General features: G+C 38.1%; 1 protein-coding gene and 1 long non-coding RNA gene across 6 annotated transcripts in view; one reads left to right on the top strand and one right to left on the bottom strand.

The window, feature by feature from the left end:
* LOC123871293 overlaps positions 1-12766 on the bottom strand; it is a 28480-nt gene extending 15714 nt beyond the window's left edge. The window contains exons 1-2 of one of the 2 annotated variants that reach the window (XR_006797247.1): positions 12601-12766; positions 2903-2912 (exon numbers count right to left, since the gene is read on the bottom strand). This is a non-coding gene — a long non-coding RNA (uncharacterized LOC123871293). The remainder of the gene's footprint in view (positions 1-2902; positions 2913-12600) is intronic. The other variant, XR_006797248.1, reaches the window with a different exon arrangement.
* The window catches only part of LOC123871271 (uncharacterized MFS-type transporter C09D4.1), a 49431-nt gene that overhangs the window by 28298 nt on the left and 4330 nt on the right, over positions 1-16803 (top strand). For all 4 annotated transcript variants that reach the window (XM_045914979.1, XM_045914985.1, XM_045914994.1 and 1 more), the window contains 4 exons: positions 10726-10950; positions 14093-14234; positions 15003-15202; positions 15922-16136. In XM_045914979.1, coding sequence (XP_045770935.1) covers positions 10726-10950; positions 14093-14234; positions 15003-15202; positions 15922-16136 — 782 coding nt within the window. The remainder of the gene's footprint in view (positions 1-10725; positions 10951-14092; positions 14235-15002; positions 15203-15921; positions 16137-16803) is intronic.

Genomic DNA, 16803 nt, shown 5'->3' on the forward strand with positions numbered 1-16803 from the left:
AGAAAAATAGGCTACCTAGCGTCAAATGTAAGAACATTTGACGCCTGTCAGTGACGCGAAGTATCGACAGTTTGTTTCAAGTTCCCTAACTGTCGTGAACTGTGACGCAGGTTCAACGAATCACAAAAGAGAGCTACTCGACACTGGCAAAGTGTATAGTGCTGGTCTGGCACTACAAAAAGCCACTAAACGAGAAAAGTAAAAGAAGAGTCTAAGAATCTTAAGGAACACGACTTGCATTTCCATGCTATGAGTCGAGTCGGAGTGGAGTCGACGACGTCGAGTCTGTGTAATGTGCGAAGACCTTTATACCAGATATATGCAAGGTCAATAACGCGTATTCATTACTTCCACGCGAGTGCAAAGGGGGCAGCACTTGACATGTTGAAACGGAATCTTCTCTCACAAGATTCAAGTCTAGTATACGAGATGAAGGCTATTTTAAATTCAATTGTGGAAAGAATGAGAGCTTTTCTTTTTTTAACGGTAAAAATAGCGAGCAAACGAGCAGGCGGCTTACCTGATGTTAAGTGATTACCGCCGCCCATGAACATTTGCGGCACCAAGAAGGAACTGCCAATGCGTGGCCGGCCTTTCAGTTTGTTGATCCACCCCTTGAATAACCCCATGTTGTAATCTAGTGGGAGCACCACCTTTCTACTGTTATTGCAGAGTTGGGACTCAAAGTTCAAAAGCTCAATGTCAATTTTTTAATTTGGTATCCAATATAATCCATCAGCCTGTATACGCCCACTGCTGGACATAACCATTTTACAGAACCCAAAAGCGAACTGCGGATTTTCATCACTAGTAAATTAAACATTAATGACCCAAGATTTAAAAAGAATAACTTAAGTGAAGTTTGAATATAGATCTAGGTACCTACTTGTAATATTATGAAGAATTTGTATTACTGACCGTAATATAATTTTATAGCTGAGATTCATTTACGAGTAGATTAAGATCTCTTGAATTGTCTCGCAAGTCTGAGATTAACTACGATTGCACTTGATTGTTGAAAATCTTGACGGTTTATTGTATTTGTTTTTGAGTAAGTTATCCTTATTTCACGTAAGTACCTATTAATCAAATGTTAGCATATTTTTGGAATTAAAGTGAGACGAAATACTTACCACCCCTCTTTTTGGGTCGGGGATTAAAAATCAAACCTACCCGTCCTATATTGTGGTCTAACTACTCTAACGAAAGCTAGAGTACGGTACTTCGTAGATAATTCAATTACAAACGAAATCATTTGCATTGTATTGTAAACATGTTTTTATCTTTATCTCAAAGGAAACGAGGAAGTTTACAAAAAACCGTCAATCTCGCCGCTTGAAACGATTTCATTATGTATTTTGATTATACAGTGGAGTGGAAGAAAAAATTTAAGGAAACGAAATATTAATTAAACTATTCGGTAGGGAAATACGTAGGGTTTTTAAGTCGGTAGTAGTAACTTTAGCCTGTGCTATCAATCTTACACAGTTTAAAATCGAGGGGAATAGATTTAACTTCCTCTTTAGCCTTTGACCTTTGAATTATTATGGTTTACCTACTAGAATAATAACTTCAGTAAATCGGGATAGTGAGTACGTAATGAGCAAAGTTATATACTTACTTATATACAGGGTGTTTTGTAATTAATATAGGTATAATGACGACACTTACCCATGCTACTTTGATCTGATAAACACAATGCTGAAGTATAATGACGAAATAAAATTATAAAAATTTCCATACAAAATTAAAAAAAAAAAAATGTCAAGTTTTCATGACCCTAACGTGCCCTAACTCACTGAGATCGTTGGCCATCTTTAGATAGGCCGAGGCCAACGATCTCAGTGAGTTAGGGCACATTAGGGCCATGAAAACTTCGTCATAAAAAAAAAATTTATTTCGTCATTTTACTTCAGCATTGTATTTATCAGATCAAAGTAGCATGGGTACATGTCGTCATTATATTATACTAATTACCAAACACCCTGTATATCCGAATTTAATATAAAATTCAAATTATGTAATAGTCCGTCCAAAATGACTTCTCATGCGCCATTTTTAACTCCCGACCTAAAATGAGGGGTGCTATAAGTTTGACGTGTGTATCTGTGTATCTGTCTATGGCATCGTAGCTCCTAAACTAATGAACCGATTTTAATCTAATTTTTTTGTTTGAAAGGTGGAGCCGATCGAGAGTGTTCTTAGCTATAATCCAAGCAAATCGGTTGAGCCGTTTGAAAGTTATCAGCTCTTTTCTAGTTTTCTTATAGAGGTTTTTTAAATTTTGAGTTATCTACGCATTATAACGACGGCTAAGTAGGTAGGTACCTTATAGAATATACTTAGTTAAAGTATTAGCAGATTAAGCGTGAAATCCGTATTCGTCTTATTAGGTTAATCTTTAAATAGCGCCGCCAAAATATTGCATCATTACCTCATGTTATTTGCAAACATTATACAATAGTTACGACTTTTTATTAGCGCTAGGATATAGTTTATAAGTAGGCCCGTAGGGTTAGCACTTGCCAGGCGTTAAAATTTATTTATCACTAGAAGATGTCCGCGGCTTCGCCCGCGTGGATTTCGGTTTTTTTAAATCCCGTAGAAACTCTTTGATTTTCCGGGATAAAAAGTAGCCTATGTGCTAATCCGGGATATTATCTATCTCCATTCCAAATTTCAGCCAAATCCATTCAGTAGTTATTGCGTGAAAGAGTAACAAACATACAGACACACACACACACATACAAACTTTCTAATAGTGTAATAGCTTAGTAAACAGTAGGGTTTTAACTGGGCATAGCATATTATAGTACAGTGGGGCCACTAAAAATTGAAAAATAAAAAAAAATCAAAAGAAAAATAAAACCGAGTTCAAAAACCACAACTAGTGAAATGTGACAATATTCATACTTCATACCTATTACCTAGTCACAAATGTGACTAGGTATGAAGTCGAGCGAGCATATTAAAACAAAATTAGAAATTCAAGAGTGAAACTGAAGATGAAAACGCTAAACACGGCTCAATTTGGACGATTGGCAACCACAAGAGACTTGACAAATACTCTGGCATACGTACGGAATTACCTTGCGTTCTGATAATCTTTATCTTTAGTATGTGTGTCAGTAATTTACTTAATTTCGTGGTATCTACGTCATTATTTTTATTGGTGGATACAAGACGTGCTAATAACATACGAATCGCTAAACGAGTTGCGAAACTGAAATGGTAATAAGCGAGGCAACTTACCTCGGAGAAAGCGTAGTGTTGGCAGACTCTAACAGCCGTATTCGCAAACGTTACTATGAGGTCTCACAGTGCGCTCGAATGCATAGTGTAGGTTCCACCAATCAGATCATTGTAAATTGACGTGATACAGTCATCTGATTGGTGGAACGGACACTGTGCGTTCGAGGGCACTATGAGACCTCATAGTAACGTTTGTGAATACGGGTGTTAGATAGACACGATATCAAACTATGTAGTAACATGGAAGCCCCTACGTATAAGCGACCTAAGTCCTAGTCCTAGTCCTAGTCCTAAGTTTTAGATACCTAATTCCAGCCGTGGACGTTATTGCTCGACAGCAATGACAGGACCGTATGCTTCTTAGGGTTCCGTACCCAAAGGATAAAACGGATCATATTAATATGATAATGATGATGTCACTCTGCTGCTAGGTTTTGTTATATAGCACAGAAATACCTGAGGCAAGGTTCTTAGACAGGATTTAGGGTACTTTTAAGACATATAGGGAGCGCTGTAGTCCACTTTGTGTTTTTAATTAATGCTTTGTTTGGTTGAAATGAATATACCTACCAGCGTAAAATATTTTAAAACGGCTAAACTAAGCAGCGTGAAGTATTCGTTTTTTTTTCCTCCTTAGTAAAAATTACCGACTTGGGCATCTGCCTACGTTGAATTTCTTAATAATTATGGTTTACCTCTGTCTGCTTAGCTGAAACACAACATTCCACATTCTTTTCCTCCGAGAAACGTTGCCACAAGGTTTGGCAAAAATTTAATACTTACCCGTATATTAAAGAGTACCTACCTATATCCAAGTTTTTGTTTACTTCAAAAAACATTACGCTGCTTTTGAGAATAATAATGAACTGCATGCCATTTCAATTAGTAAATTATGTAGACTAGGAAGGTATATCTATTTTAATTCATTTGCGTACAGTGCTCTCGCAAACTTACGCTAGTCATATTATGTTAAAATGTGCTGGCCAATTATATTAAAGCCACATTCCTTATTTACAGATGAGATTATGATTTACCTACACAAAAATAATTTATGTCGGTGCCTAGGACAACGTGGAAAAAAGGAGAATAAATTGATCAGTAGGGCATGCATGTGTACAAAATAATAATTCATATACCGAATCCAAAACAGTAAACACAGCTAACTGAAAAATTCATTTTCAGTTAACACAGAACAGTTAACACGTTAGAACAGAGTATAAATTAGAAAAGAGTAAAGGAAATCAACGAATAGTGCATGAATATTGTACTGAATTTCAAAAATTAAAAACAACTAACTGAAAAGTCCTTTGTCAGTAAATTGTTAGAACAGGAGACAGAATAGAGAGCAGAGTAAATTGAGGAATTGTGCAAAAATGCGAACACAAAAATAATTCATATACCGAATTCGAAAAAGTAAAAAACTCAACTGAAAAATCCGCTGTCAATAAATAGTTAAAACAGGACAAAATGGGAAAGAGGAGAATAAAATATGGAAAAGAGGAGAATACTGCACGAATGTGACACAAAAACATACATGTGCGAAATCAGAAAAAGTAAAAACAGTCAACTGAGAACCCTATTGTCAGTAAATTGTAGAACAGAGGACAAAGTGGAACAGAGCACAGTAAACAGACGAGTAAGGTAACGAGTAAATCCAAATAACTTTGGATCGAAAGCAAAGTTACTGAACAACAAATTGATGGCTAGTGCTTTCAAAGTAACTGTAACGTAGGTGCTTCATATCTGAAGTTAGGCAACATATAGCAGGTAAAGTTAGTTTGTCTTTCCCCATTGAAATTTCAGCTTCAGTTCTAAGTGAACTGTACATTATATCGTATAGTGACAGCTATTCAAAGTTAAGTTGCTGTCTGTTAACTACCCTGTTACTTTAGTGGTTAGCACGTTTAACTGATTTGATTCTCGAGTATGGACAGTAATTAGATATTGGGCTTTTCTCATTAGGTATAGGTCTTAGTTAAGAAGTTAGGTTTCAAGAAATTCCTAATACAAGTCTAGAGTAAGAAAGTTGACTGTGATTCACCCACGTGCCTCGTGGTGCTAAAAACGCGTGAAAACGTGGCGTCGGTCCTGCGTCTGAGCTCTCTCCGGTCATGTTGGATTGCCGTTCTATCAGACTATGAGGGTAAGGGAATATACATGTGCTTGCGTGCTTACTTAATATCTCCCGCGCAGATAGCTGCTGTTGGGCCGAAAATCCGGTCGAGAGGACTTTACTATAGTAAAATGGTCTATAGACTATTACGTGCTATTATACTATTAATAGCTTATGCCTGAGACTTCGTTCACGTGGACTAAACAAATTCACCTTTTTTACCCCTTAAACTAGATGTTGAATTTTCAAAGATCCTCTGTTAGCGGATGTCTAAATCATATTAGTTATCTTCATTCCCCAGTAGTTTGAGCTGTGCATTGATTGATAGATCAGTCAGTCAGTCAGCTTTTCTTTTATGTATTTAGATATCTATATCTGCCTCGTTGGCGCAAGTGGATTATACGTCTACAGATCATGAGGTCCCGGGTTCGAGACACGGGTCGGCCCAAAAAGTTATCGAGTTTTCCTCAACGCTCAACATGCATCACGTAAAATATATCCCTATTATTATTATCATTGGTTTGAAAGGCTACAAGTTTTTTTTAGATCGAAAACATAAAGGTCTACGTAGCAAAAAAAGACACGTACAGGTTTTCAGCAGCATTTTTGCAGGTAAAAAATTGTTAATTCATTTTATAGGTGCAGAGTCAGCCATGCACACCAGAACACGAGTTATGCACTCTCTTACGTCATCGTTGTACGCATGAGCACGCTTCGGGATTACAGCTGAGCTGTTTTTCCTACTACAACTTGCGTTTGAAATCCTCTAAGGACGTCAGGCACGTTTGAGGCTGCCGTAATATGGTATCCATAAGGAGGGCGAGTCCTAATTTTCCACCGAATACTCTCGTTTTTAAATGTCGCGAGTAGTGCGATACCACTTAGGTCTTTGACCTGAAAGTAATCCACGGTTCTGAAATTTAAAAAAAATAACATTATCTCCTGAAACCAGTTATGCTGAGTCGAATTTGCACACGAGGGTTTCCGCACCATCGTATAAGATTCACTTTACTTTTTTATTTGTATGGCGGCCATTTTGATGTTCGCCATCTTGGTTTTTTATTGTTTGTTGATATAGTGGCAATAGAAATACACACTCTGTGAAAATTTCGACACTCTACCTATTACAGTTCATGAGATACAGCCCGCTTACAGACAGACGGACGGACAGCAAAGGCTTAGTAATAAGATGCCGTGGCACCTTTCGAACTCTAAAAATGTCGATCTATGATGTACAGTATACTTAATTTAGAAAAATTTGTAATATAAATAAAACATAAAACTACATTTTACATAATATTATGTCCTCTTTTTAATGAAATCCTTGCGATGTAGCACTAACCTGCTCTGCTTTTTAAATTTTTCCATCTGGCAACCCTAGTCATGTTGTAATTTTGCAACGTGCGAAAATGCAAACGAATTTTCTAGTCAAAAACTTTTCTAACCTGAGTGATCGAGGCTCTTGCAATCGCTGCACTAAATTGCTAGATTTTTCAACGAATTGCAGAGAATTTCCACGAGATTGCGAAGTTTCTTTTGTTTAACTTGAATTTTAATGAACAACAATTTTTTTGAGCAGTGGAATAATTTGAATTTTTGAGTGCTTTGGTACCAATAAATTCGAAAGTTGATACTTTCGAATTTACAACAACGAGATTAGTGAAGTTTATTTTGTTATTGAAACTTAATGAATGAAAATTTTTCTGAGCAATGGAATTATTTCAATCTTTTTAAGTGCTTACCAATAAATTTGAAAGTATCAACTTTTACGAATTGAAAATCGACATACTATCTAAAGTTAGTCGCTGGAACAGTTTTTCGTAGGATTACAGTCTGTCCCAACTTTTATAAAATGGGATCTACGATACAAAAGTTTTGAAAACTTTTCTTTTTATCAATTTTCACTCTTTGGAAACTTATTAAGTTAAAACTTAAGCTTGGTAATACAAAAATCTGTGAAAAGCTAGGCTTTCAAAAAAATATGATCAATGTATCAGAAGAAAAAAAATTCGAAAACTACCCTACTCTAACTCTACTCTACTAAATTTTTTAGTTTTAATCGGAAACGGTAATTCTTTTCTGTGGATTACTTTTTGTGGATACTTATGATTTAAAAAAAATGTATGTTGTACTAATTCACTTTGTTTATTTTTAAAACGATCTTATTTGGTTTATTTTTTTTGCTCGTGGCCCGTGGGTGCTAACATTGCTTTTTGCCATGTCTTTCTCTGTATAATAATATTATCTACTACACTGAATAAATCTATCCTCCTCAGTTTTTGCTTCTTTCTGGCCTTTTAAGGATGTTTGTCCATTTTGTTTTAAGAATTATTTCTCGTATTGAAAGAATCTTTCGGCCGTATCCGAGACTATAGTTCTATTATGTATTATATGACTATAGATAGAATGTACCTATATAACAATAAGAATTATTAGCTATAAAATTATCTTAATCGAATCTCGTACCTACAGTCAAGTGTTCATAATGATACTTGTACAACTACGCACGTGTGGGCGCGGAGTTTCAAGGATTTTTATCACTTTAGAATGTCTATTAGCCACTTTACCCCCTGTATTACGAAACCTGTTATCATTATCATATTGCAATTTGCTGATATTAATTCAATATAGTACTACTCTTGTAAACTCTATGGTTTTAAATTTGTAAAATCTTGCACCGAATAAAAAGTAATGCCTTGCCTGGCTTGAAAGGGTACGGGTCATTGGAATTTTACCTTTTAATTTGACATAAGATAGTAATTAGGTGAGCGTAAATGTTTTGTTTTATTACGGAAAGAAATTTAAAGTGATCAGCCATTAATAATACCATTGAACTGCCAAAACTCCCCTGGCTATTCCAAAGTCTTTAGCAATAACTATATACCTTTTATGTTTAAGATTATGAAGAAAAAATAATTCGTCATAACACATTTCACACATTCGATACACCTACTTCCAATGGTGCCATTGTGCCGTAAGAGCGATTAATTACAAGTTAGTACACTGTAGTACAAAGTTTTGAGATCACTCAAAACAATGTACCTAATATCAGAATAAAATAAAAAAATACGATCGTTGCAACCCATAGAGATATGGTAGTTATTCATCCAAGATGCAGCCACTCAAGATTTCCATGAAAATGACAATGTTGACAACATTGTCATTGTCTTGGAAATCTTAAGTTATTTTTAAGTTATTGTCAAGTTATTGTTAACGAAATATTAACAATACCTTGTCTCGCATGTAAACGCGCACATTGATCAACTGACGTATTACGTGTGACGTGAAGTGCAGACAATTTTAATTTAACTCATAAAAAAAAAAGATTCCGATGAATTGAGAACCCCCTCCTTTTTGAAGTTGGTTAAAAATAGAAACTAAGGAGGTACCTATTTTTTTGTGAATTAGTTTAAAGTTAAAGCAAAAATAGATATTTTAGTCATAAATATATCAAGAATGCATTAAAATTTAATTTAAATGCTTTAAAGATAAGAAATCAAACCGTACTTTAGATACGTTCGTAATTATAACGTTTCGAATGTTTTTGAGATTTAATCACCTAAGTATTTATGAACACTACATATTAATAGGTTTGGACTGTAGTAATACAAGTGTAAATTAAAAATTTATAACACCCCCGACGATCCAAAGTATTTGAGTTTTCCAAAACATCATTTTCAAATAAATAATTATGTATTTAGGCAACGTCCATCTTGACAGCTTGACATTTGTCTATTGACATAATATTATGAACCTAACGGTTATCTAACCTTTTTTATCACAAGAAAACTAGAAAAGAGCTGATAACTCATAAACGGCTGAACCAATTTTTTTAGATTATAGCTAAGAACACTCTCGATCAAGCCACCTTTCAAACAAAAAAAACTAAATTAAAATCGGTTCATTCGTTTAGGCGCTACGATGCCACAGACAGATACACAGATACACAGATACACAGATACACAGACACACAGATACACAGATACACATGTCAAACTTATAACACCCCTCTTTTTGGGTCGGGGGTTAAAAATGATGTGATGTTTTGTATGGTAAGTAGCGGTAATTTATGGGGCTAGAATTCATTATTACAGAGAATAATAAATAATCTAATTTAATCTAATCTAAAATTAAAAAACAAATCATCGGCGTAAAGTTGCCAGTCTATCGGTATTCTACAGGATATATTTCGGAGAGTGTGCACAAGAACTCTTTGACCTGGTTCCTCCTTCACCTTTCTACGATCGCACTGCAAGGCATCGTCAAGGTCTGCATCCGTACGTAGTCGACATTCCTCGAACACGTACGAAACGATTTGCTTCCTCTTTCCTAATTCGAACCGCTAGGATATGGAACGCCCTTCCGGCGTCAATTTTCCCTTCTACCTATAATATGGGTACCTTCAAGTCAAGAGTGAATAGGCAACTTCTAGGCAAGCGCGCTCCATCTTAGGCTGCATCATCACTTGCTAGCAGGTCTGATTGCAGCCAAGCGCTAGTCTATTCTAGTATAGTTAGTTAGTAGTTAGTATAGTATAGTCTAGTATAGTTTTAATAATTAATTATGTTCAAAATAAATAAAAATCATTTTTTTTTTAAAATTATAATTTAAAAAAAAATGATTTTTATTTATTTTGAACATAATTAATTATTAATTAAAGCGATTGATGACGTCACAAGGCGTAAATGACAAATATTTTTAAATTTTTTAACATAAAAATAGATTGATTCCTGCGTGAAAATATATTAATGTAAAAAACTACCGCAATACAAAACATCACATCACTAATCGAATTATTTTATTACTATAGTCCAAGACCCTATTTGCGTTAAAGTTAATGGTACAAAACTATATAATAACAAATCACAGGTAACCAATTCTGATGGATACAGGTTATTATAATAGCAGAGGGGTTTTACCGACAAGTTTTTGTCTGATTTCCTTGAAGCTATTTATGCCGGCGTAACTCATAACGATATGAAGATTTATCTTACTTTACAACATTATAATTATTAATTAATCATAATCATCATCATCATGATCAATCCATCGTCGGCTCACTACTGAGCACGGGTCTCTTCTCAGAATACTCTACCATGTGTAGTCTAGTCTAAATGTGAATTGGTGTGCCTTGGATTACGTAAACAATGATTTTTACTTATTTTGCCAAGACTAAGTATTTTCCTTAAATTAATCTCAATGCCAGGTAAGTATAATTTTAAAACATACCATGGTTTTGTTTTTATAGTCGCTGAGCATTATAATCGCCAACCTTATATTTTTGGAACCCGTAGTTAATAAATTACAAGCACCCGAATTACTATTTGCCTCGGCTTTAAATATGATCATTTTCTTTCCAGGGTCTCCGTGTGACAACAATCATCGGCTCGTTCGGAACATGCGCGGGCGCATGGCTGAAGGTGTTCTCCGTGCCACAGGACATGTTCTGGCTGGGCTTCACCGGCCAGACCGTGGTGGCCATCTCTCAAGTCTTCATTCTGAATCTGCCACCACGCTTGGCTGCTGTATGGTTCGGAGCTGACCAGGTCTCGTCTGCTTGCAGTATTGGCGTGTTTGGTAACCAGGTGAGCATAAGTTCTACTTCTTCTTCTCAGTTGTTAACTCTTGACAGAGGGGTCGTGGCTATGAATTCTCTTTCACTGCTGCTTGTGCGATCTCCCTCCAGCGACTTCTGTTGATGGCATTGGTTTTATTAAAGAAATAAAATTATTCCAATGCTTCGAAATGGACGGTACTTTTTCTTGGTCTTCTTAAAGATATAGGTACATCCAGAAAATTGATCTAGAAAGTTGTTTCACCTGCGTACCTCGTAGAGCACGTGAAGTCGTCCATTCTGCGCTTGATGTCTCCTCGGTCGTGTCTGAGTTCCACCTCATCGGCCTATGAGAGTGAGGGAATACAGAGTGCAAGTATTTGCGCAGACACTTGTGTACAGTTTTGCAATTCCTAATAAATAGGTAAATAATCTAATTAAAATCTCATCTATAATATCTCCCACGCAGTTGGCTAATCTCCATGGGAATTGGAAGCTGTGGCTCCAATTCGGTCGGGAGGACATTATTATCATTATTAACGTAGTAATTTTATTAAAGTCTCCTCGGGGATGTTTCAGAAGAGAGAAAATATGAGAAAATCACGAGCGAAGAATTATGGTTGTACTATTTATCACATTCACCCTCCAGAGTCTGTTGTATTAAGATAAGGAGCTTCTGTAATATAATTTTTCTCTCTCCCCATAAAGTTCAAATTGTCTTGTGAATAAAATAAGGGGATGGGCAGTTTTCCTCTATTGTCATGCTTGTTTATTGGAAATGGATCTAGTTACGAAAAGTAATTGAATGAATATAGAATGGTTCCGTGGCGTCACCTGAATCAGGGTTCTGGCTGAAAATGAGCGCTGTACTCTCTTGTGTATCGAGGCATACTTACAGCATAATGCTGAGCTGGAACATTTTTAGGTTTCCGTACCTCAAAAGGAAAAATGGAACCCTTATAGGATCACTTTGTTGTCTGTCTGTCTATTCTGTTTATCTGTCTGTCTGTCTGTCTATTCTGTCTATCTGTCTGTCTGTCTGTCTATCTGTTTGTCCGCCCGTCCGTCGTGTCAGTCAAGAAAACCTATAGGGTACTTCCCGTTGACCTAGAATCATGATTTTTTGGGTTGTGCGGTTACCACACATTACCCACACATTACATAGTTTATTCCGGCGTTTCTTTTGCTTAAGGTTTGTTGGCTTTAATCCTCAAGTGAAGTAAGCACCGGGATAAACAATATAAGAAACAAACATTTTTCTTCATTTCTTTCTTTTTTTCTTCCGCGAGGTAATGTACTGTACAGCAATTGCTTGTATAGTACGGAATATTATTGTAAATTGAACAATTGAAAAGAGCAACCAGCGAATTTCTTGCTGGTTCTTCTAGGTAGGTACGGCATTCCGAACCAGTGGTAAATGGTCAATTATTTGACGATTCAAAAGCACTTGTAAAAGTTTATTTGAATAAAAATCTATTCTATTCTATTCTACAGCTACGGTAATTACAATCGCAATTGTTGTGATTGGCTGAATTTGTGGTATTCCTATTGCAACAATGCATTCCAGCCAATGAGCGAGCGTGAACCAATTAGAAGTGATTGCGATCGTGCCATTTTAGCAGTCATTTTACCGCAAACGAGCCTCTGGATTCCCCTGAATAGAAGCCCACGTGTTAAGTACATCAGCAGCTCTATTGCGGTAGAGTGATAGCTACAATGTCATGATCGCAATCAGCTCTGATTAGTTGATACTCGCTCACTATTGGCTACAATGCACTGTTGCAACAAGAATAGCATAAATTTTTCAATTATTGTAATAATAATTGATGCAGATTTTAAGGAACCGAGCTACTGGGCTATCACAACTGACCACAAGGATATTCCGCCATTATTACTACGAGTGAATCACAGCAATGTTTCAATAGTAACTGGGATTATAGTGCACGATTGCAGGCTAGGAAACGTTTATCCAATTGACTGTAGCACTCCGAGAGGGGTCTAGTCTAGAGGGGTAAGGACGAATGTGACACTCTAATGACCTGATTTAGGTGTCATGATTTGTTCAAATGCATCGAAATATACAGTGTGTATGTGTAACCAGAACGCTAACAAATCTTAGCGTTATTATTATACTACCTTAACGCAATCCAATGCCAATAACCATTTGCCTTATCTTGCAGTTTTAGAACCCGCATTGTATAGCGTGCAAAAATCGGGTCAAAGCCCCACCTATGACGTGGCTTTGACTTCGAGTGACCTATTTACGGTATGTACATTGAACTTTTAAAAAATACAGGATTAAAAAAAATCGTAGTTTTTTTAAGGTATCTTATCAGTAATCATCAGTATTACCACCTGTCTTCGTTTTTGCTAGCGTTCTGGTTACACCCTGTATACTACTTACTACTATATACAATATCCACGGAGAGAAGTTACTCGTAGTATAGCGCCCTCTCTGTTGCGTAATCCCATACTAACTATTGGGTACTACATACCTCAATACGTGAGGAACGACGTCATCCATCGCGACCTCAAGACGCCCACCGTGGAGGAGTACGTCCGCACACTCGCGCGGCGCATGTTTGCGCGCGCGGACAACGGACCGTACGAACACCTCCACGGCATCGCTCCACTCATCCCTCGACCGCCGACCGGACGTCAACTACCTCGTGAGCTCCTGCGATCGCCATCCCCGGCGCGGCACGCAGCCGACCCAAGCGACGACGATAACGACGACGCGAGATCCACCGGACATGACTCTGTCTCCGCGCTCGACAGCGAACTCAACGCCGTCGCGCGGAGACCAACCCCGGACTGACTACACATCGGATATACAATGAAGTCCACTAGGGCCATAAACCAAGATGGCAGGCCCTAGCCGGTGAAATCCCGGCTAAAAGCTCGTCACCAGGGCACAAAGTTGCCCTGCGCCTCACCCGGGTAAGGAGGCCATGCCTCGAGGCCCGTACCCCCGCTTGGCCGTTCCGACCAAACGGAGAAGACCCGCACTCTCTCTCTACCTCAATTGTCATGTTATATGATTTATCAAACACGTTGTACATGTATGTTGAGACAGATGGTAGATCCCTTGAAGCCTGGTCTAGGGCACGAACCACCTAAAAACTGTTTGAAAAGCTACGGTTGCATTTAGACGTGTCGTATTATATTCACAGCTAGGCGTCGCACTGGGATTCTTCCTGCCTCCGATGCTGGTGCGAGCGCAGGGCACCATGGAAGAGATCGGCGCTGACCTGCAGGTTATGTTCTACCTCGTGGCCGGCCTTACCAGCGTGCTGTTCGTGTTCATTGTACTCTGTAAGTGATTACTGATAAGATTGCTGTTGTATTAAGCTTCTTTTAAGTGTCGCTTCTTTGACCTGGTTCAGACTTTTTAAGATCGATAGAATATACACCTAGTATTCCAGAGTAAGGACCATAATGTGGACTCATTTTTAGGGTTCCGTACCTCAAAAGGAAAAACGGAACCCTTATAGGATCACCTTGTTGTCTGTCTGTCTGTCCATCGTGTCTGTTAAGAAACCTATAGGGTACTTTTCATTGACCTAGAATCATGAAATTTGATAGGAAGGTAGGTCTTATAGCACTGAGTTATTATATATAATTAGTATATATAGTTCTGAGTACGGAACCCTCAGTGCGCGAGTATGACTCGCACTTGGAAGGTTTTTATTCCGGTACCTACTTTATCCTGTACTTAATTGAATGAATGAATCTAAGCTTCTATAGAGATACCGTATTTCCACCTGGGCTAGTTTCCGTAATTACAATGTAATTAAATAATAACTGTCCGTCTGTTTACGTGATGCTAATAATCCCAATTGGCATAAAAAAAACATGACAAGGGACCACAACATATTTTGTTTCCGTATGCCAGAATTTTTGCCCATAAGATACAAGTAGGAATACCATGCGTGATATCTAATAACTTATTTCTTGTAAATTCGCTGATTATCTTCTAGACAAGCATCTCAGACATTCAAACCTCAAAATTGCTTTCCATCAAAAACATTTCAGTCAAGCGCAAAACCATCTTGGATAAAAGAATATTTTTTGTTTTTCCAGTCTTCAAAGCAGCACCGCCAAGCCCTCCGTCTGCCGCGGCAGATATGGGCGCGGCCTTGGACTCCAACTTCCTGCTGTCCATCAAGAAGCTGCTCACCAACCGCAACTATATCCTGCTGCTCATCTCGTACGGCCTCAATGTGGGCGTTTTCTACGCCATCTCCACTCTGCTCAACGAACTCGTACTCACTTATTACCCGGTATGATATAACTTGCCTAACTATACCTGATTTTCTGTCTTTGCTGGGTAACCGAGAGCAAACTTCATGGAAACTCTCCTCTGGAGGAGCCGTTGCTCCGCTTCGGCCTGATTGAAGGACGAACTAATAAACAAATTCAAGAGGAAGAAGTCGTGACATAATCAGGATTATTGATAATCCATCCATACTTAATGCAAAAGTGTGTCTTTCTGTCTGTCTGCTACCTTTCACGGCCCAACAGTTTAACCGATTTTTACGAAATTTGGTACAGAATTAGCTTATATCCCGGCGATGGAAAACTTTTTATTCCGGTCCCAAATCAAAGAGTCCCCACGGGATTCCTAAATACCCATCCGCTTAACCGATTTGTATGAAATTTGGAACCGAGGTAGCTTGCGTCCCTGCAATTGACGTAAGTAACTTTTTATCCCGGAAAATCAAAAAGTTCCCATGGGATCTTTAAAAACCGAAATCCACGCAGACGAAGTCGTGGGCATCCTCTTGTTCCCTAATAATATTATTTACCTATCTCATACAATAAAAACTCCTAACTCATCAATGCCCAATCCAAACCCTTGAACTTAAACTGAAATTTTTTAACTGAAAAAACCTTTGGACATGGAATGAGGCCGATTTTTTCGAAAATTCCACGGCACCAAAGCCGTAGATGGTCGCTGATTATATATCCACTTATTTAGTTATACATCTCTTAATTCCAGGGTGCAAACGAAGACGCTGGTCGTATCGGTCTGGTGATAGTCGTTGCTGGTATGATCGGCTCAGTGGTGTGCGGCTTCATACTGGACAAGACGCATCGCTTCAAGGAGACCACGCTGGCTGTGTATGCTGCCACGGTCGTGGGCATGATCATCTTCACGTTCACTTTGGACTGCGGATACATCGCTGTTGTCTACTTCAGCAGTATCTTCCTTGGGTAAGTTTGTAACTACGGGTCTCCTCTCTAAATGATAAGAGGTGTATGCAGCTATAGTCATAGGCATGATCATCTTCACGTTCACTTTGGACTGCGGATACATCGCTGTTGTCTACTTCAGCAGTATCTTCCTTGGGTAAGTTTGTAACTACGGGTCTCCTCTCTAAATGATAAGAGGTGTATGCAGCTATAGTCATAGGCATGATCATCTTCACGTTCACTTTGGACTGCGGATACATCGCTGTTGTCTACTTCAGCAGTATCTTCCTTGGGTAAGTTTGTAACTACGGCTCTCCTCTCTAAATGATAAGGGGTGTACGCCGCTATAGTCATGGACATGATCATTTTCACGTTCACTTTGGACTGCGGATACATCGCTGTTGTCTACTTCAGCAGTATCTTCCTTGGGTAAGTTTGTAACTACGGGTCTCCTCTCTAAATGATAAGAGGTGTATGCAGCTATAGTCATAGGCATGATCATCTTCACGTTCACTTTGGACTGCGGATACATCGCTGTTGTCTACTTCAGCAGTATCTTCCTTGGGTAAGTTTGTAACTACGGCTCTCCTCTCTAAATGATAAGGGGTGTACGCCGCTATAGTCATGGACATGATCATTTTCACGTTCACTTTGGACTGCGGATACATCGCTGTTGTCTACTTCAGCA

The sequence above is a fragment of the Maniola jurtina genome, chromosome 2, assembly GCF_905333055.1.
Source record: "Maniola jurtina chromosome 2, ilManJurt1.1, whole genome shotgun sequence".
NCBI classification, from domain to species: domain Eukaryota; kingdom Metazoa; phylum Arthropoda; class Insecta; order Lepidoptera; family Nymphalidae; genus Maniola; species Maniola jurtina.